The 22,089-nt window shown below is 40.4% G+C and overlaps 1 protein-coding gene across 1 annotated transcript in view; it reads right to left on the bottom strand.

Annotated features, from left to right (window-relative positions):
- Positions 1-644: 644 nt before the first annotated feature.
- The window catches only part of LOC126365780 (U3 small nucleolar RNA-associated protein 18 homolog), a 76,980-nt gene continuing 55,535 nt past the window's right edge, over positions 645-22,089 (bottom strand). The window contains exons 7-10 of the mRNA XM_050008345.1: positions 13,222-13,390; positions 7,287-7,585; positions 919-1,058; positions 645-836 (exon numbers count right to left, since the gene is read on the bottom strand). Coding sequence (XP_049864302.1) covers positions 812-836; positions 919-1,058; positions 7,287-7,585; positions 13,222-13,390 — 633 coding nt within the window. The 3' untranslated portion in view covers positions 645-811. The remainder of the gene's footprint in view (positions 837-918; positions 1,059-7,286; positions 7,586-13,221; positions 13,391-22,089) is intronic.

Below are 22,089 nucleotides of genomic sequence, written 5' to 3'. Positions count from 1 at the left end.
TTGTGTACAAAAAGAGAGCAAGAACAAAAATAATTACTTCATATTAATTTGTCTATTGGAAGTGGGCAACAATGGAATTAAATAGAGGGATGAAAAGGCAACAGACTCTACTGAAACGAAAGGCGGCAAGAGCAAGGCCGTAACATGGGATAAGGATACAGGATCTAAATAAACAAGACACAGCTGGGAGGGTATGCAAAAGATAAACTGCCTAGTGGAAAAGACACTGACAACAAGAAACGCTGAACACTGTAAAGCCAAGTTGAGATTAGATGCTTGTATGCTGAGAGGTGTGCCAGATGGAGAAGCAGCAAAGGAAGGGCCAACATAACAGATTCAGGGCATCAACATTAATGCTGATGGGACAGAGCAAAATGGCTGTTGGCAGAAACAGCTATTGTCATTAAAGGACTCATCAACTAGTCAACAATGGCTTAATTTATTTATGGACAGTAAAATATTTGACAATGACTGCTAATTCTTATAGAATGTCCTCTGGTGCTGGTAGGCACTGCAAACAGACTTTTCTCTTGGAGTGAACATAGTTTTGTTCTGAAACAATCATTAATAACTGTAATCAAGTATTGTGTAAAAGGAAGGACAGGAAAAAAAACTAACTAATTACACATAAGCGACAACAGTAATAAGTTCTGTAATTATCAGTATATTCACTATTATTTTGTCTTAGATCATTTCACATTTGACAAACATGAGTTACTGATATACACAAATGCAGGAAACGCGTAATTATGGCAATTCTGTAGTCAATTATCCCATAATGTTGACTTCATTAAAATAACACTTTTCTTCCTTAGTAGTTCCCATAGTGTTTCAGCCTGTAAACAGAATAATGGGTCTCACAATTATACAAAGATTTTCCATTTTAACACTGAAGAAATTTATAAAGCAAATACAAACCTGTACAGAAGAGCAGTACTTTTGTTATTTCCCACAGACAAATAACCACTGTTTCTAGAGAAGTTCAGGCACTGTGGCCTGGAAATTTTTGACTCAAATGCTGGAAAATTGCTAAAGACAGTCATCGACGGGAAGTGAACCTGAAACATACAACCATGAAAGCCACAGATAGGTCGAAAATTTTAATATTAAATCATCATAATTTTTCCTGGTAAGAGTGCAAAGAAATAATTGCCAAACATTATCCCTAGAAGATACAAAAGAGAAACCTATATCAAACAGTTAAAATCTGCGTGTGCTGTCATTTGTGAGAAAATTGGCACGTTAAATAAATAGCTATTAAGTCAAACTGTTTCAATTTCCTAATCTAATCTATAGGGGGGGGGGGGGAGAGACCTGAAAACAGTGAGTTCTGTATCAAATGTGTTTCTATTATTATGCCAAATTACAGCCTTAAACTTCTACTTTCCTGGATAAAAAAGTAATCAGCAACTTCTAAAGTTAAATTAAAAACTTTTAACTGAGTAAAATATATTTTACTTCCAGTAGATTTGTAAAACGTAAAGCGAGAAAATTTATTTTGTCACCACAAGCAAAACAGTTCAATTCACTGAGAGAAAAGCAAAGCTAAAGCTTCAATTACACTGCATCAAAATAGTGGACAACTCAGACCTGAAAATGGAGTTAGGAGAGGTAGCCAGATTTAACAAAAAATTTATTCTGTTTTCAAAGGAGATGTCTGTAAATCATTAATTTTCAGTTAAACAGGAATAAAAATGGAATTAAATAAAGCTTGATAAGAGAAGAGCTGCAAATTAAGAATGATGATTAGTAATGACTGTAACAAACCAACGGAAGATGGCAAATGAATGAAAAAGAGAGATGATGACTGTAACATAGAGACTACCATCAAACTGAAAGAGACAGGACATATAGACAGATGAACGTAAAGAAGATGACCTAAACACAGTCATCTGCAAGCCAGCCGACCTCCCCCCCATGATGTGGGAGATGAACTGCCGTGGGTGGGAAAAAGAGACGATAATTCGGATGCGCAGGAGAACTACGAACATGGGCAACGTGTCAGCAGACTTGTTGTAAATGCTTCTGTTGCTAGACGAATGCCACTGTGGTATACTGGGTCGAGTAAACGCAATGCTGAGGGCGCCGCCGAATTATAAACCAGACTCCCATAGTAAAGGCGGGATTGAACAACGGCTCTCTAGAGCTGCAGCAGCATAGAGCAATCTGCACCCCAGTTTGTGTTGTTCAGGCAGCGGAGGGCATTGAGGTGCTGCCAGCACTTCTGCTTAAGCTGACGAAGGTGAGAAAGCCAAGTCAACTGCGCATTGAAAACCAGTCCTAAGAATCGATATCTCTCCACTACAGTGAGTGGATCGTCATTAAGGTACAGTTTTGGTTCCAGATGAACGGTAAAATGCCGACAGAAGTGAATAACATATGACTTTGCGGTTGAAAACTAGAAAATGTGGGCTAGAGCCCAAGACTACACCTTGTGGATGGCTCCCTGTAGGTGCTGCTCAGCAACACCAGTACTGGTGGAGCAGTACAAAATCCGGAAGTCGTCTGCATACAGAGAAGGTGAGACGGATGGGCCTGCAGTTGCTGCTGGACCATTAATGGCCACTAAAAACAGATATATACTCAATAGAGAGCCCTCCAGGACCCCATTCTCCTGGATATGGGGGGAACTACAGGAGGCACCAATTTGGACATGGAAAGTACGAAGTGACAGGAAATTTTGGATAAAAATCAGGAGGGGGCATCTGAGACTCCAGTCGTATAATGTGGCAATGATATGATGTCGCCAGGTGGTGTCGTGAGCTTTTCGTAAATCAAAAAAGAACGCAAGCAGGTGCTGGCATCTGGAGAAGGCTGTTTGTATGGCGCACTCGTGGGACAAGATTATCTGTGGTAAAGCGAGCCTGGCAGAAGCTGCCCTGACATGAAGCCAGTAGGCCACATGACTCCTGGGCCCAACCCAACTGCCGACACACCATATGTTCCAGCAGCTTACAAAGAACGTTGGTAAGACTGAGGAGCCGATAGCTATCAACATCAATTGTGTTTTTACTGGGTTTCAGCACTGGAATGATGGTGCTCTCCCACCATTCTGATGGAAAGACGCCATCGCACCAGATCCGATTGAAGGTGACGAGGAGATGTTGCTTGTAGTCAGATGAGAGATGTTTAATCATCTGACTGTGGATCTGATCTGGGCCAGGAGCTGTGTTGGGGCAATGTGCAAGGGCACCGACGAGCTCGCACTCTGTAAATGGGGCGTTATAGGATTCACTGTGTTGTGTAGTGAGCAAGAGGTCTTTCCCTTCCAGCTGCCAGCTGCCGTTTGAGAGTGCGAAAGGCTTGGGGGGGGGGGGGGGGGTAATTCTGTGACGCAGAGGCTCGAGCATAGTGCTCGGCAATCAGGTTTGCATAGGTAGATAACACACCATTTTGTGTCAGTAGATAACACGCCATGTATGTTAACACCGAGAACACGTTTGATCTTTTCCCAGACTTGGGAATGTGACATATGGCACTCAATGGTTGAGACTTCTCTCTTCGAACACTCCTGCTTCCATCATTCGATAAGTTGGCGAATGTGGGCATGGAGCTGTTTAAAGGCTATGAGGTGCTCCAGGGAAATGTACCACTTATGCCACTGTAGAGCTCACCGATGCTCCTTAATTGCTTCAGTGACCATGTGGGGGAGACTCAACGGTGACAGCAGAGGTGAAAGTTTCCCAGTCTGCCTTGTTTAAAGCCCATCTGGATAGGTGTCCGTGCGCCTGACACCGGGGCAGTGACAGGAAGATGGGGAAGTGGTCATTACCACCCAGGTCATCATGTGCTCTCCAGTGGATAGATGGGAGAAGCCCTGGGCTGCAAATTGATAAATCAATGGCTGAGTAACTACCATGAGCCATACTGAATTGTGTGGCGGCCCCAGTATTTAAGAGGCAAAAGGCAAAGGTCGAACTAAGACAGTAAAGTTTCGACATCTCTGCCTCGCCCAGTAAGCAGGGTGCCACCCCACAGGGGTTATGGGCGTCAAAATCACCCAAAAGTAGAAAAGGTTTAGGGAGTTAATCAATCAGTGCAGCTAATACATTTAGGGGTACTGCACTATCTGGAGAAAGATATACATTGCAGACAGTTATTTCCTGCGCCGTCCTTATTCTCACAGTCACAGCTTCAAGAGGGGTTTGAAGGGGCACAGTTTCACTACAGACTGAGTTTAGGACACAAATGAAAACTCCAGTTGACACACTATTATAGTCACTACGGTTCCTGTAATTTTTTTATAGCCGCGGAGGGCTCGGGTCCGCATTGCCAGGAACCAGGTTTCCTGGAGGGTAATGCAGAAAGCAAGTGTAAAGATTAACAGTTGCTGTAGCTCAGCCAGACAATGGAAAAAACTGCTGCAATTCGACTGGAGGATGACGTCATCGTGAGACTGGGAAGGCATGGAACATTCTATGAGGGAGGTTACACCTCAAGGTCACCTGCTACAACCTACTTATTGCCTTAGCATTGCGTCTGAGGATCCAGCATGACCTAGATCCTCAGTGGACACCAGAACCTCAACCTTATCCTCAGACACAGAGCTTGTAGATAGCAGTGACGTGGGTGCCACCACAATTCCCTTGGTCTTGGGGATGATCTTTTTGGACTTCTCTCACTGTTTCTTGGGCTTCCGTGGCTGGGAGGACTTCACTGATTCAGTCTTCTGGACCGTGGATGAGTGTGAAGCCCTACAACCAGCATCTTTTGGGCTCTTCAGCCACTGGCAGGTGTCATATTTCCCATTAGCAGAAACATGGAAAGGGAGTGACCCAAGGGACCCCTTTCTAGCGAGAGGAGCCGAAGAAGACTTACACTTCTTCATCTCAGAAGTGGGGACTGATATCCCTGATGTTTGGGGGTTTGTTGCTACAGAAGTAGGTGGTGCGGGAGCAACAGGGAGGGAAGTGCCCCCCACCATCAAGGGGGCAGGTGTAGTCTTCTGGTTCTGAGAGACGACAGGAATGTGAGGAACTGATGGGGCGAGAACTGTTTTTGCAGCGGCGGCAGAAGAAATGGTCATAGCCACAGAATGTAGTCACTCAAATTTCCTCTTAGCCTCAGTGTAGGACAGTCGCTCCAGAGTCTCATATTCCATGATTTTCCTCTTTTTTTGTAAAATTCTGCAGTCTGGCGAGCAAGGTGAATGATGCTCTCCACAGTTGACACAGATGGGAGGCTGGGCACAGGGAATATTGAGATGTGATGGGCACCCGCAATCTCGACATGTGAGGCTGGAAGTACAGCAAGAAGACAAAATGCCGAACTTACAGCACTTAAAAGCATCACATTGGGGGGAGGAGATATATGGCTTGATGTCACAGCAGTTGACCATCAACTTGACCTTCTCGGGCAATGTGTCACCCTCGAAGGCCAAGATGAAGGAACCATGGCAACCTGATTATCCCACAGACCCCGATGGACGTGCTACATGAAACTAACACCTTGCCGCTCTAAAGTGGTGTGCAGCTCGTCGTCGGACTGCAAAAGAAGGTCCCTGTGGAGTATAATACCCTGGACCATATTTAAGCTCTTTTGGGGCTTGATGGCAACAGAAACATCACCCAACTTGTCCCAAGTGAGAAATGCCCTTGACTGGGCAGAGGATACTGTTTTTATCAAGACTGACCCAGAGCGCAATTTGGACAAGCCCTCCACCTCCCCAAACTTGTCATCATAATGCTCCACAAAAAACTGAGGCTTGATGGACGTAAAACATTCCCCATCAACTCTCGTACATACGAGGTACCAGGGCGAATAAGCTTCACTGCCATCCTTAGCCTGGCGTTCCTCTCATGGTGTGCCCTAGCCCGGGAGGGGAACGATTTGGAGTCATATTTATTACCACTGAGGTTAGACTTTGCCCACTTAGAAACTGCTGGCGGCGGACCACCAGCAAGAGATGATGTACTACACTTCACAGTGTGTCACTGACCCTGATGTCACCCACTCCGACCAGGGGGCCTCCCCACGGGCACCGCCCAGCCTCAACAACGGCCACCTGGCAGGATGGCCATTGCTGGGAGTCCCGATGCCCCAGGGAGATGGGCATCTACTCCATGGCATATATAGGGAGCTAAAGGCTCTGGCATCAGCAGAGCAATCCCTGTGTTGTCAGGGGGCTACAACCAACAGAGTACATGGTGGCCCCACCACAACAGACTGGCTACCGTGCTGGATATGAGGGGCTAAGAAGTTCATGGTCATCATCAGCACAAAAAGTGACACTGCATAGTGCATGGTGGAAAAGGAAGGTGTCCTCGCCCAAGAGATGGAGAATGAGCGGGACTGCAATGCGACGACGAGAAAGTGGGCTAAAGATGTCAATGCTCAATGGACACGATGCACCATGTAAGGCGCCCTTCCTCAATTGGCTCGCTCTGCGGGAAAATTTAGAAAGATGGAGGTCAAACCTGACAGGGGACCATCACATTAAGGCTGAATTGTGTGAGACTCCTTTTAGTCATCTCTTACGACTGACAACAATACCTCGGGCCTATTCTAACCGACCTAGTGAAGCAAGTGTAAAAAAAAAAAATCAGGTTGGGTAAATAGTGACGTTTCAGTTAGAAATTTGCAATACATGAAAAGCAGTTAAGAGAAACCTGTACTGAGCAGTTTCCTGGATGAAATGAACTGAGAACATTACTTGTGAATGAGCAAAAGCGAAAATTATTCATACAAATTCAAAGGGAGCACAATAAGCATCATGACCATCCAATCGATTGACAACAAAACCACAAAACTTAGGGACACATGACACAAAAACCAGAAGAGACTGCTCATAAAGGCACAATCCTATGAAACTTCATCAAACTGTCATCTTGCTGGGGAATGAAGATGTTTTGCAATATGCATAATGTTTCAATAACTGAAGGTAATTAACATTTTTCACCTGAACAAAATACAATTTTCTGAAGCCATATGCAGTGCTTTCAGGAAGTATATCCTGATGTTCTAAACCTTTCAAAATAAACAGGTTAACTGAATTACAGTAGTCAAAGAATAAGTTTGAGTAGAATAACAGAATGTTAACAATGTTCAGTAAATAATATATTGTCAGATATCTAAAATTCTGCATAAACATATTCAAAGTGGTTTAATGTGCACTCCACACAATATTATTAGCATGCAAAATCAAAATTTATAACAAACACACTAAAATAAAAAGTAATTATTTATGTTTGAATATACAAATTTGTGATGTATACGATCTGATACCAACTGCTTTCTGACAATACGACACTGTTTCACAGTAAGTATCTAGCAACATAATAACTTACCAGTTTTAAAGCGTTCTTCTTATCATCAGAAGCCATGGCAAGAATCTCAGATGATGAGTTAAACTGCAATGAAGTAACTGCAGTAGTGAGATTAAGTAAGATCTTGGCAGGTCGAGGAGCAGAACTTAATGTAAGGCTTGCTGATTCATATATATTTACGACTCCCGAACGTGACCCACAGGCCAAGTACTGTCCATTAGGAGACAATGCAAGGCTTGAACCAACAATGCAGCCATCATCAACAAATCTATGCAAACACGTCCTGCTTCCCATATCCCAAACATAAACTTCACCACAATCTAAAAGAAAGGAAATTAACCACTCTCAGATACACATTAAAAAGTTTTTATCTAGAATTTATTGCAAATAACTCAGGGGTACTCTCTCTCTCTCTCTCTCTCTCTCTCTCTCTCTCTCTCGCACACACACACACACACACACACACACACACACACACACACACACACACACACACACATGCGCTACTGTGACAGTCTGAAGTAAGCAGCAATCTTGGAAATACAGAAGCGGTATAGGTGTGAACAGAGAAGGGTGGCAGGGTGGAAAGGTGCTATCATTGCCCGTGGGAGCATGCAGGGACATGGTGGGGACAGAACACAGCTGCCAGGTACACTGTTGGGCTGCATAACATCTCTGAGCGAGGGGGCAGGAAGGATATTTCTCATTTCAAGGCATGATGAGAGGTAATCAAAGCCATGGTGGATAATGCAGTTCAGTTGCTCCATCCTGGGTGGTATTGAGTCACAAGAGGCATACTAGTCTGGCTGGACAGTGGATATATGGGGGTACAGTAGATGACAGGACAGACATGACACAAAACATCCTTTTCTGGATGAGGTGGGGTGGGCTATTTTTGTCTATGAAGGATGTAGTCCAATAGCTGAATGTATCTAGCATTCATTTCCATTGTGCCCATTGATCATTAATTGCCACTATGGAAGGTCTTCAACGTTGTACATCATTGATTGACTGCCTTGCTGTTGTAGTTATGTAAATAAACACTCTGTTAAAATGACTGGCGTGTATTTCCTTACTTTCTGAACTTGACGGAATTTTGTGGTGCTAAAACTTGTGAACAGGGAGCTTGAGGGATGTCATTGGGCAATACACTGCCACCTTCTTGCAACTGATGGAGGACACAGCTGCTAGATTAAAAAGATTCCACAAGTGTGTGCTGTAGAGTAGGCACACTACACAGAAGATTACTGATGCTGACCACTGCTCTAGTGGCTGAGAAGAGAATAACCATGGCCCACATAGCCTGCTGCTGCCATAAGAAAAATACTAGGAAATGTCTTGTCTAACCCAAAAAAGATCATATCGTTGTACATATTTAATTTAAAATTACTTGTCAATTGGAGTGTGGTAGGCACTAGCATCTCTGACCAGTGAATAGCTTCATTTATTCAGTCTTGGCTTACTTGAAACAGTGGAATATTTTGACAGCATGCACAGCATTTATTTTAAATGCTAAGAACAACAATGCCCCTTTAAGAGTTATAAGGTTTGGAAAGAACACAATCTCATCAAGAGAGGTCTTGTCATGTGTCTAGTATCCAGACTTAAATAATGTTCATATGACACACTGTAAGAGGATATTAAATATCGCAAGACATGCTTGGAATAAGAGTTGTTACTTCTTTCACAGCTTGATGACATTTTACACCATCTTATCTCGGATGAGGAGTGCAACAAGGACTTAGTTCTTTGCTACGGGTATTCTGACAAGCTGAAACATTCAATTTACGAGGCCCAGAAAGGTATTAAGGAAAAACTTGTCTACTTCTACAGTGGCATCATGTGCGACTGATGCAATCTCGTTACTGGTTCGGATCCCTATGCCAATTAAGTTGCCATGTATTAAGTTTGAACCATTCTATAGAGACACTGAGACCTGGCCCAGATTTTGGGAACTGTTTAAAAGCTGTATCAACAGGAATGCTTCTATGTTTCCTATTCTTAAATACATGGTCCTAAAATTAGATTACATTAGATTAGATTTACTTTCATTCCAACTGATCTGTAGTGAGGAGGTCCTCCAGGATGTAGAACATGCCAGAAAAACAATAATACATGACAAATATTTACAACTAAAATGAATAAGCTAATGTACCTTCCACAGGTCCCACGTGTAATGACTGACAGTTTTTTTTCTTCCCACTATATGAAAGGATCATTTAACAACACTCATTTACTAAGATCACACTAAATTTAAAATAAAAGAGTTTTATTATTTATAAGATGATAATAATATAATAGAATTACTAAAATACTTATTTAAATGAACACATTACTGCACTGGAATGGTGCAGAAGTTAGCCACACACACACACACACAAAATCTGTTGGTTCTACTGAGAAATTCATCAATGGAGTAGGAGGAGTTGGCCACCAATAAATTCTTTAGGCTTCTCTTAAACTGAATTTCACTGGTTGTTAAGCTTTCTATGGCTGCTGGCAAGTTATTGGAAATGTGTGTTCCTGAATAATGATATCCCATAGGTTACCCCTAACAAGTGGGTGATGGCACAGCAACCGCACAGAACTGGCCCACTCAGAGTATTTACATGAATCGTGATCCACTCGAGCTGAATCTTCTGAAACTTTTAATACGGCACTCACAGAATGCATTAAACACATCCAAGCTCTGGAATACTTAGATAAGTAAGTAAGTGCATATGGCAAGGTCCTTGTGCCAAAAGTTTGCGCACTTTTCCTACAGACATTTATTGGCATTGGATAATTAAAAGCAAAAGAGAGAAACTATTCAAAGGAGACATGCTACACACTGCCGCATCCACTCTCAATGTCAACTTGAAGCAAGGTTGTTTGAAACACAAAGACATACCGTGATGCTTTACTGTGTGTATTGCAAACATAGAGATAATGGAGAAAAAGACTACAAGACAATAAGGGACATTCCAGAGGGCCTCAAAAAACTATGATTAATAGATTTGATCTTAATCAAGGCCACACTGTCCAAAGACGTTCTGAAGAAAGAAAGAGCTGTCTGCTCTTACTGCAAAGGGAGTCATCACTGAACAATTTGTGATGATTCAAACTATCCAAAGCTACCCCACAAACAATCTGATTCACTCATCATCCCAGTTAATAGGTCAGTGGGCAATACCATAATGAGATCCACAAGTTTCACACATCTTCAGACAGCAAGCATATCTGTATTAGGGTCAGCAGGAAAGCTTACTCATATGTTGTATTTTAAAAGCAGGCAGCAAAACAATTTTCATTTGCTAAAATCTAGTTGATTATATAAACCTACGGATATCAATATTCGGCCTCTGTCAGTAGATGCATTTGAACCTTCTTTGACATCCATGCCTCGCAGATTTGTGCGATTCAAGCTAAGCAATGCTCATGTTAGGCTCAATGTTTTCGAGAGTATACATAACACCACAAAACATCCAAGTGTGCCCAAAGATGTTGCAGTAAACATTTCCTACACTTACAATTGGTGGATTCCGCTGAAGGGAAAGCTGATATTCCTATAGAATTACTTATTGGAGCCGATCACTAACTGGAAATAGTGGACAATGCAGTGCCGATATGCATTTCTCCATCTCTAGCACAGTTTCTCTCTAAACTTGGGTGGATCCTCAGTGGATTTTGCCTGGATGTTTTAGCTGAACACACAACCACTAATCTCATTAATTTAACTGAATGACACTACACACAGCTTTTGGGACTTAGACTCTATTGGAATGAGTACCAATCAAGAACAATTAATGAGTGAGAAAGAGGCAATAGTACTGAAAAAGTTTCGGGCAACACACATGCTCGCGGATCAACGATGAGTAGTTAGCTTCCCTCGACTATCCACTGTTGTACTACCTAATAACTTTTACAATGTTGAGAGGCGTTTTGCTGCCTTACAGAAAAGGCTATGCAGAAATGGTGACCTAAGATGCACTTATGACAATTTAGTGTGAGAATACGTTAAAAACAATCACAGAGTTGATTCCTTCAGACGAATCTATTAATTCATGTTATTTGCCTCATGAACTGGGCAAGTGAGAAAGACGGGGAAGGTCTATATGTCACTCAGGTAACCCAAAAATAAATGCAGGTTGAGGAAAAATAATCTGGCAGTTAATGGGTTATGACTCGTCAGAAATCATGCCTACTTTGTTGCCTGATGTGATTGAGGTCGTTTTAAGATTCTATCTGTGACACCTCATAGTCACTGCCGACATCGTTCAAGCTTTTCTGCAGGTTTCTATATCCTGATGGTAGAAATCGTACTAGATTCTTCAGGTCCAAGCCCAACAATAAGAAGGTTGAAGATTACATTAATGCAAGGCAAAGAACAATTTACTGATTCTCATGTCTTCCTTTCGACCTCACATCCAGCCCATTTCTGCTTTCAGCAACCATTTATGAATTAGCAGACACTTGTCAGTCCCAGTTCCCTGAACAGCTGCTCTACTGTATTAGAACATGTTCATGGATGACTTTGCTGCATGAGCTGAATTGGAAAGCAGCCTCTTGCTATAGCATGAGTTAATTTATAAAGAAAATACAACTGATGTGGTCAAAGTGAGTGACTAATTCACTACAATTATCCACTATTTGGAAGGTGGAAGGAAGATATGCCGAAACAGGTCACAATTCTAGGGATGACATGGAACTCAGAATAAGGCACAATGTCAGCGAGTCAGCAACAAGTCACCAAAAAGAAATTTACTACAAGCAACAGCAGGTCTTTATGATCCATTGGGATTAATAACTTTGATATCCATCACACTAAAAATTCTGTTTCAAGACACTTGGCTGCTCGGACTAGGCTGGGATAAATGCTTGCCTCACAACTTACCAGTTAGATGACTCAGCTGGATGCCAAACCTCCCGGAGCTACCTAATATTACTATTCCAAGGAGGAGCCAACTGTCAGAGAATGACTGTACCTACATTAATATTTTCTGTGATGCATCTGAGAGAATATGACATTGTCATATATATCACTTCTAGTGGTAGCATTGCCAAACTAATGTGCATTGAAAGTAGATTAATGCCTGTGAAAGAAAAAGTACTTCCTTGGCTTTAACTGCTAGCAGCACTGATGATATGGAAAGTCAGCGACATTGTACATCGTTGTCCTGCGTATTTTATTTTTGTACCTGTTTGTATAATATTGTTAACTGCCTTGTTGTTGTAATCACATAAATAAACCCTACCAAAGTGATTGGTTTGTATTTTCTTACTTTCTGAACTCTACAACAACAGCCTACTCTATATGATGAGCAGTGATCGGCCTTTCCACACTGTTGTTGATCCAACCTGGATTTTCCATTTTTTAATGATACATTCTACCTACTTCAAGAGGCTGTTTAGTTGGGTCCTTTAATCAGTTGAATCTTATAGGAATGCATTTGTACATAAAATTTTACAACTTCGTGTATAATGCTTCTCCAGCTTTTAAATATTAGTGGATAAATTTCTTTGGGCCCCTCCTTTCCCCACCAGACTTATGAATGCGAATACACCGATAGAATATTTATTTTCACAATTGACACTGTATTCAAACTTCTTTGTTACTGAACAGTACATTTCTTTGGAATACTGTGTCAATAAAAGATTCTTCTCATAACATCTCTCACATTTGTAATATCTTCTCAGCATCACACACACACTGTTCCCATGCATTGCCTCCAAAATTACTAGCTAAAAGGAACAACTTTGATTACACAAAGATTAAAGCTGCCAATACAACAAAGACAAGGCAGTGTATAACTCAAAAGGTGTGAAATTTTTGGTAACATTTTGCAATATATTCATCAACATAATGTTAAGATTACTAATTGAGTCATAAACAAGTATCATGAGCTCTTGCTTTTATAATTACTAAATATTGCAACAGGACAGTAGTAACAATAATGTAACACAAACTGAATCATACCGCCATGAGAAAACAACCGTGACCCATCTGCACTAAATGCGATTGACGTGACTTCTCCATTCATTTTCAATGTGAAAAGATATTCATCTGTGTGGGCAGAAAGGAAATGAATATTGCCAAATTTCCCACTGACAGCTATAAGATGTCCATCTGGTGACATTTCAAAGTTCTGAAAAATAAAAATGTTGCAATTCAAAAAAATTTTGTAATTCAGGCATACTTCACAAACCAATGTGATACTGATACAAACATAATATTAACATAACTAAAGCGTTTTGGCTGTTGCTTAACTCAGAGAAACTATGAATGGTTTTATGAAATAAATGTGCATCAAATCAGCTTTACAGGTACTACCCATTTTGCTCATAACTAGGACCCAGATTTTTACGTTTTTACAAAACAGATTTTAGTTCTTTATTTTTTCAGAATATCCCCTTTTACGTTTAAACAAACTATTTTAGTCTTTCTGGAGACCATCAATGAAAAAGAAAAGAAATGAACAGATACTGACATACAAAATTTTATTGTAATTTTAACTAAGTTATTCTAGTTCTTTGTTGAAAATAAAAAAAATAACTCTTCCATAAATCAGTACGAACCGTTCCCTAATGTTCCAACTAACATGAAATTTTGTATTTTATTTTGGTATTGCAGCACACCATTAACCACAGTCTTGTAAAGTGGAACATATTTCCATTGTCTCTCAGTGCATTTTTGTACAAGAGGTTAATGGTGCTAATTTCAATGAAACAATTGCTCATGGCCCCTAATACAATCCACCTTTGAACTTTCCCCCCCAAATAATGGTGAACACTTTCCATTTACTCATATCACAGATTCCTCAGAAGAATATTTAGTGACACATGCTGTAACCTCTGAGCCAGGTATTTCTCCAACATATATCTGCAGCTCAGAGCTCACATTTACAGTATTTTTCAGTGGTAGATGTGGGGCCACTAGGTGTCGAACTGCAAAAAGGAGATGTAGGAAGCGAGCTCTTAAAAATGCCAAGGATGCAAGATTCTTGTTATTCTTAAGGGCTATCTTTGCTTTCTCGATAAAAGCTGATTCACTAGAGTCTAACGTGTCTACTGCCTCTTTGTTTTTTTAGTAGTGTTTGACACAATACAGAGCCTGTATACCAAGTCGGGAACAATTTTTTCCTTATCTGACAGTACTTCGCACTATGCTTGTTTGATGTGGGGGTTGTGTCCTTCAACACATGCCACGTTTGCCAGTTGCCTGTTAGCATTTTTTCAGGTGAGATTGTGTTTTTAGTGAAACTCAGTTGAGTGACACAGTGCAAGTGCAAAATGCAGCGAACAACTGAACAGCGGTACATCACCAAATTTTGTATTGGATTAGGGAAATCTGGTATGGAGACGGCCATGATTTGCCAAGTGTTGAAGGATGAAAGCACATTACCCAACCCAGAAACAATGCGGCAAAGTTACAAATGGCACACTGCGGCACCACCTCATCCAAACAAGCTCGAATGAGGAAATCCAGAGTGTCAGCCATGCCCAATTGATCATACAGAAATAATTCTACTGGGATAGAATTCTTTCACCGTTGCTCCCACCTTTAACACACAGGCAGCACAGTCTGTCACCAACAGCAATAATTTCTTGTCCATATCTTCTCCTGGCCATAGGATGCAAAGGGCAGTCCTGGCACTGAGGGCTACAGTACTAGGCTTCAGCTTCTGTACTAGAGCAGGTGGGGTTTCCCTGGTGCCACAGAATATAATTTCCCCACTACATTACCTATAAATATTCCATAGCTGCCAGCAGTTTCATCGACTGATAGCCAAATATAGTTGTCACCAAAGGCTGTTTTAATATCAGCAATGCGTTTCAAATCATTTCTGCACAATGTCTACTCATTTGGTATACTGTGGCTGCTGATATTTTCCAGGAAGCCCTTAAAAGCATGTTCTTTAGCAGGTTCCAGGGTGTTTTAGCTGACACTCAAGCCTCATATAAGTTTAGACTAAAGCTGTCAACTGTGCTAAAGGACATTAATGGTTGAATTTGTTGTTTGTTCTTCTTCCTAGCGATGCTCGTAATGTGAGCTGTGGAATTTGTGTGATGTTGAAAGAAAAGTGACCTTTCGTCATTTCAAAAAAAAAAAAAAAAAAAAAAAAAAAAAAAAAAAAAAAAAAAAAAAAAAAACACACTAAGAAATGGCAGTAACTAAAAAATAAAAACATGATAATGTAAAATATCAACTTCAATTGAATCACATACACATCTGTAAACAAATTCTAATTTTCGACTTGAAAATCTGAGGGAAGAAGACTAGCAAGAAGAATGTCGTGCACCTCACAGGGAGCCATTTCTGTCACTTGAGAAGATCAACGATTTTTAATTTACAGTTCTTGAAAACTCTAAATGAAATGGCTGAATGGTGATTTGTTTTCAGCGACCTTTTGATTTTATTGCATACCTCATTCCCATTTACAATCATTACTGTAAAAACAGGAAGAAGAAGAAGAAGAAGAAGAAGAAGAAGAGCTATTTCTGTCTTATCTGTTCCCAGAACTTTTGTCTCTATGAAGTTATTTTTCTCTGCTTGCTGATATTGTAAAACCAAAGCAACCAGACCAACTGTTTGATTACAACAATGTTAATAATCGAATATATTTTATTTTCTGCTATTTGTTTCAATTGAGCCATATACATTCTATTACTTCACTCTGGTTTGATTCTAAGGATAGCTGCAGCATGATTCTCAGGATCGCTGCGGCACACCACAACAGTGTAGCCCCACCGAATCTAACTTAATTTGTGCCATGCTCACCCAGTTCCCTCATTCTCTACCAAAAATTACATGTTTCAAGTGATCATGAAAATTTGGTGAAATTTGTGAGATGCTCGCTATAGTGCAAGGAGTTCAGATACATTACTTCACGTGGCATATTCTAATGACAGAACAAATGAAACAGACCATGTTCACTACTATACAGGCTTTTTAAAATGAATGTCTCATAACAGTGTGTCCGCTGGGTGAAAGAAAGTGTGTGGTAATTGTTATAACTGCAACCATGCTCAGTGTCAATAGCTTTAGTGGAACAGTATGTAGACTGTCTGTAGGAGAGGTTTGATTCTGTGGACTGCCAAGTGAATACTGTACATTTCATGTGGACAACACTGGTCATTGCTGCAACATTTGTTAGTGCATTAGAAATATAATTAATACATGCATAGTACATTACTGTCACCCTTTCACCCATCAGATGTAGGAGAGATGTAAAAGTTCTTTGATTTGTTTGTTCCTGTAGCACTGGAACTATGTAATTCTGCACATATAATCTTATTTAAATCATTATGTAGTACTCTAGGAGATTTTAAGTAAAAAGTTTCCTGATAATAGTAAAACGTTGTGACATGAGCCTCAGAGACCTATCATGATCTATGATCACTCAACTGCAGCCCACAACTCAATGCAAATTGGTCAGAGCAAGTCCAAATCATTCACTTTTTGTTTGGTAGTGTCCAAGATATACTCAGTAGGATATGTGTGACGCCACAGAAGCACCCTCATTTGTGTCAAGTATTACTATACAGAAACAACAAACCAGTGCATTGGCTGGTTGGAGGTACAGGTCACTCGCAGATACTCATGATGGGATAGTAGGTTCCTGTATCATTTGCCATACCCTGACAGTGGCGTGTACTGCAATTCCTAAGTTCACAACCTTTTCTCATTATTTAGCATAGCCACACATGTAGAAGCTTTTGTACCCCTTTGTGAATGATGGTGTGATTACTTTCTGTCCAAGTGATTTCAGTCATACTAACTGTTCTTAACTTTGTGACAGCTGATAGTGACCCCCATCATCAATGTACTGTTGCCCTTGGCAATTAACTGTAGTGACAAAGTTCACCAAGATCTGAAATATTTGTGGTAAGAGAACTGTTCAAAAAGTATCTGACTTCTATTTGTAAAATCAGTCTTCATTCACACACAGTTGTTTGACACTAGTCACCTTCAAAGAACTCCCCATTAGCTTCTAAACGCCTCTCCCTCTCCCAATACTGCTGCGGGTGTTGGAGGCATAGCTGGCAAGCCTCTTTTGGTATGGTGTGCAGCTACTCTGTGGAATTCTGAATAATGTTCTGAAATCTGGTCCCTTTCAGATCTCTCTTAGTTTAGGGAAAAGACAGAAGTCACTTGGTGCTAGGTCAAGGGAATATGGAGGCTGCCAAATCACAGCCATGTTGTGTTTGGTCAAAAAACTCTACATTAGTTGAGAAAGACAAGGGTGTGTGTTATTGTGGTGAAGGTACAACTGCCTGCAGCCCACAAGCCTGACCATTTGCATCTTTCTGCTTCACAAAGGTGGTAGTACTTCCTATTGAAATTAGTAACATACTTGTGATGAACTACACCACTGGAGTCAAAAAAGGCAGTCAGCATGACTTTCAAATTGTTGTGGGCCTGCCACACTTTTTTGGGTATCCAGGACGATAGACGCTATCATTGCAATGACTCAAACTTTGTTTCTAGGTCGTACCCATAAACCCAGGACTCATCACACCAGTGATTGCCGTGCTAAAGTTGAGATTACTGTTCATAGTATAGCATGTCCTTTACAATCTCTGAATGAAGCTGCTTCTGCTCAGTTTCTAGCAGCTTTGGCACAAATTGTGCTGAGATCCTCCTGAGGTCGAAATGTTCTGTACAATGGAATGAATGGATGGAACACTAATTCTAACCTCATCTGCAAAAGTTCTCTGATTGTGATTCATCTATCCTGGGTCCTTAGTGGTCAATAACCACCTCATTTGCAGATGTTGAGGCCTTCCTGAACATGCTTCACTGTTCACTGATGAGCAGCCATATCTGAAGTAGTTGTTCCTCTTTCTTATCTGTGCTGTACCTATTGATTCATCCCCAAACACTTGCCAAAACTTGTTGACTGTGTGAACTTGAGATTTGCCAAGCTTGAAATAATATTTGATGCAATAATGTTGTTCCATTTTTGCTGTCATTTTGCACACTAAGCAAAATCCAATGATTAGCACTTACATGTGTTCACATGTCAACAGCAGGCCATCAACTGGTTGTTTCTGCAGTCGTGAGAAAAGTCAGGCACGCGCACTACATATGCTTACAAATATGAAGAACACAAGCCTTCTGATACCACTGTTGCTCTCGACAACAAAAAATCAAGTCAAATGCTTTTTGAACAGTCTTCTTACACTCATGGCACTACATCACGTGAAAATCCAGTGTTTGCACAACCATCTAGATGGAGTTTCTCAAGTGTTGGGTACCCAAAATCTTGACATGATCCTGAAGTATGTGGTACAAACACCACTTATAAAAGTGGCCAGTATGAGGCCAGTACAAGGTTTGATGACACTCCAGTCACATGACAAACTGAACTACTACCTTCACTGTGCCACCTGGAAAACATTGTCTCTTCAACACAGGATTTCTCACTTATTTATCATGATAGTAAATGTGAGCTTGTTCGCAGATAATGGAGTAGTAGATGACATTACCACAATGCATTTCTTTAAATGAAGTATTATTTCATGTGGTAACTCATTCTGGATTCCACCTGAAAGCTTATCACATAAGCTGTTCAGCATTATTGCTTCATTGGATGATGTTATATCTCTCTTCATATTTTCTTCCTTCTCTGTCTCAATCAGACTTATGACAGCTCACACTTTAATGCTAGCATTGATTTCTCAATCCTGTTCTAGTGTTCATCTCCTTCATGTCAATCTCTTCTAAGGGATCTGAACAGAGAACTAAAGGAATTTGTGCCAATGAAGAGATCACTTTTTGCAGTTACATCGCAATGAGACACTAATTCTGCAATCAGATATTGGTTTGTAAGGCACATCCAGGAGCAAGTACACACTAAGATCATGATTAATCAATGATGAGGAACAAGCTGATGTTTAAGAAAATAATCAGGAAGAGTCAATGTACAAAGTACTGCGGAATAATTGTTTGCATTCAAAGGTCTCTGAGGCTTTAGATTTTATGATAATGGTAACCATGGTAGGTAGCTGGGTTCAGTAAGAATGAACATCCCTAAAAAGGGTAATCACATCAGTGGGACAGACAAATATAGGCAAGAAGTAGGTAAATGTGAACAACTTTGAGTAGCAGAAGAAATATGACAATTGTTTGATGGAAGAAGAAAATTAAAAAGTTCAGGAGAAAAGGAATTAAAAAAACTGGACATCTTTGAAAAACACATTGCAAGTCCAGAATTTATTAACTTTTCAACAATTCTTTAATATAAAAATAATTTTGAAATGGACATTGTAATATTTTCAAATTTTATGTCAGATCTTTTGAAGGGATTTTCAGCAAGATTCCAAGACTTCACATACAAATAGGAAGTGGTTTGATTTTTAATATCGCCTTTTGAATTTTCTCCCGTGGCAGAATGTACTGAGTTCTGCATTTTAAAGCCTTTACTCCAAATGGAGATAATGAACTCAAAAGAAACACCTTCCCTCACAAACATTTAAAACAGTGTTCACTGCAGAATTATGGGGTATAGCTCATACAGAATGCAGTGGCCGATGCGCAGTGACCAGTTTGCATCCAATGCACTGGGTGAGTTCATTTGTATGTTCAGAAGAGGAGGCCGATAAATGTTTACCACTTTTCGGCCGGTGAGAGATGTCAGAATTGAGGTGTGCGCCCTGCAATCTTTCTCAAATGATTATGCAGAAACTATTTGGTAAAAGAATTTCATTTTTGCTTTACTTATAGCTTTGTATTTCAGGTTCATAATGATGTGCCCATTATTTCATTAATGGTTATAGTTTTGTGATATTTCCATGAAAGTAACACAATGTGAGAAATTCATAAAAGTGTGCAGTGAAAAATAGAGGTTGCTATGACTTTGCGTTTGGTGCATATAACGTAATATGTTGTTGCATATGAAATTTGGCTAACATATTGAATTTTTCATTAGGCTTGGGTAGAGGTACCTATCCGTCACCAATCTCATGAAAACTGATCTGATGTAGCACCCTCATTTGCAATCGCACAGCAGCAGCAATTAAGCCATAGTGAAATTTAACAATATTCCTCATATTTTATAAACAGTTTCAGATATCAAAATGAGACTTTGGTTCATGATAGCACGCAAAGAGGACAGTATTTTACAATATCATTATTACGTAAAACTTGATTATCTACCATGTTATTGGAGTAATTACACACTTTTTTGATGATGATTATGATTGGTTTGGAGGGCACTCAACTGCATTGTACAAATTCCCAATATTTGTACAGCCCAATGATGAGGACAACGGAAACACCCAGTTCTTGGGCAGAGAAAATCCCCAACCCAGCCAGGAATAGGACCTGGGATGACGTGATCCAGAGGCAGCAACGCTAGCCACTACAATACAAGCTGCGGACTCACTTTTTTGGTGAAAGAGCATAATTTTTAATGGCCATCGATAGCCAGTGAAACGAGGAATGCTATGGGTTTTGGAACAACATATGTGACAACATTGCTATTTCATAAGCTACCGACTTTCCTTTTCCTCAGTTCCTCACTTAACAAAATTAATAAATCACCTTTTCAGAATTCTCTCGCAATTGTGTCTGCACAACATGGTAGTGAGGTGAGACAGTATAGACTCCGCTGTGTTTTGGCAACAGAAGCAAATTTGGACATGTCATCCAGAGGAATGCGAGGTTTTACTCAAAATTCGTCACACGATGCTTCTACAAATGGCTAACAAGCCAGGCGAAAATAAATCTCTGCATTTTCCGCGGAGTTATTTTTAGATACTAACAAAAGTAGAGGTGACCGTAGATCTTTTCGAATGGTCACCATGCACGTGTGGGCGCGAAGGGACTACACTTAACATTTACAGAAAATGTGTGCGAAGGTTTCAGTTTAGAATGGCACTTCCCTTCCAGCACTTTGCATTTCCCCTACAATGCCTGCCCACAACCCCCATCACTACCATTCTCTCCACGTGTTCCCTGCTGTCTGTTTATCTAGCGGCCACGGCACTCTGCGCGGACAATACACATGTCCCAGACAAATATGTAAATTGCTAAAAATTAGTCATTTATCTGGCTACTACATTTAGCTCCACATATTTTTGTGAAACTTCATTTTCAAAAATTAATTTTCTGAAGAACCAATATCGCTCAAGATTAACAGATGCCCACCTTGAAGAATTCTTCATATAAGCTGCTCCCCGCATGAAAATAAGTATAAAAAAAACTGGCTCAAGATCACAAATGTGATTTCTTCCACTGAATATAATTATGCCTATCTATTGTATTTTGTATTATTTTGGAAGTGAAAATTAAAATAAATGTGTTATTTTTGTTTAACATTGATAAAAATTTTCGAAAGTTTTCGCACCCTACCTGAGATCACTTGCCAACAGCTGCTCTAGATCAATGGTCATCACACTTTTTTGCTCAAGAGCCAATACTGAGATTTTGGGGCGGCACCTAAGGTTGTATATGTGATGACCATCATCTTAATTAGTAACCTACATACATTAGTGAGTTAGGAGGCCTCAATAGTCTAGTTAATAGTAAGGGAGCAATAAATTGGCCACCAGCCGCCTGATACTGATAGGAACCATTCGGAACACTGTGTGCTGACAGTGGAAGATGAGGCACTTGGTGTTTGCAGAATACACCAAAAAATCTACTGTCTAAGAACTGAAGGGTAATTTATCTGTTGGAGATTGTAAGAATGACAATGATGTGATATGTGCACGCCCTTCTCCTCTGATGGGGCCAGTAGGATAATAGGAAACTACTCAGCAAACAGCATCGTCAATCGCCACATTCCAGTGGAACACTTGTGCTGAAAGTGAAGAAGACAATATTTACAAGTTCATTATT

This window comes from Schistocerca gregaria, chromosome 1 (genome assembly GCF_023897955.1).
Source record: "Schistocerca gregaria isolate iqSchGreg1 chromosome 1, iqSchGreg1.2, whole genome shotgun sequence".
NCBI classification, from domain to species: Eukaryota; Metazoa; Arthropoda; class Insecta; order Orthoptera; family Acrididae; genus Schistocerca; species Schistocerca gregaria.
Note: the sequence above shows the minus strand (reverse complement) of the source record. Positions and strands in the feature narration are given on the sequence as shown.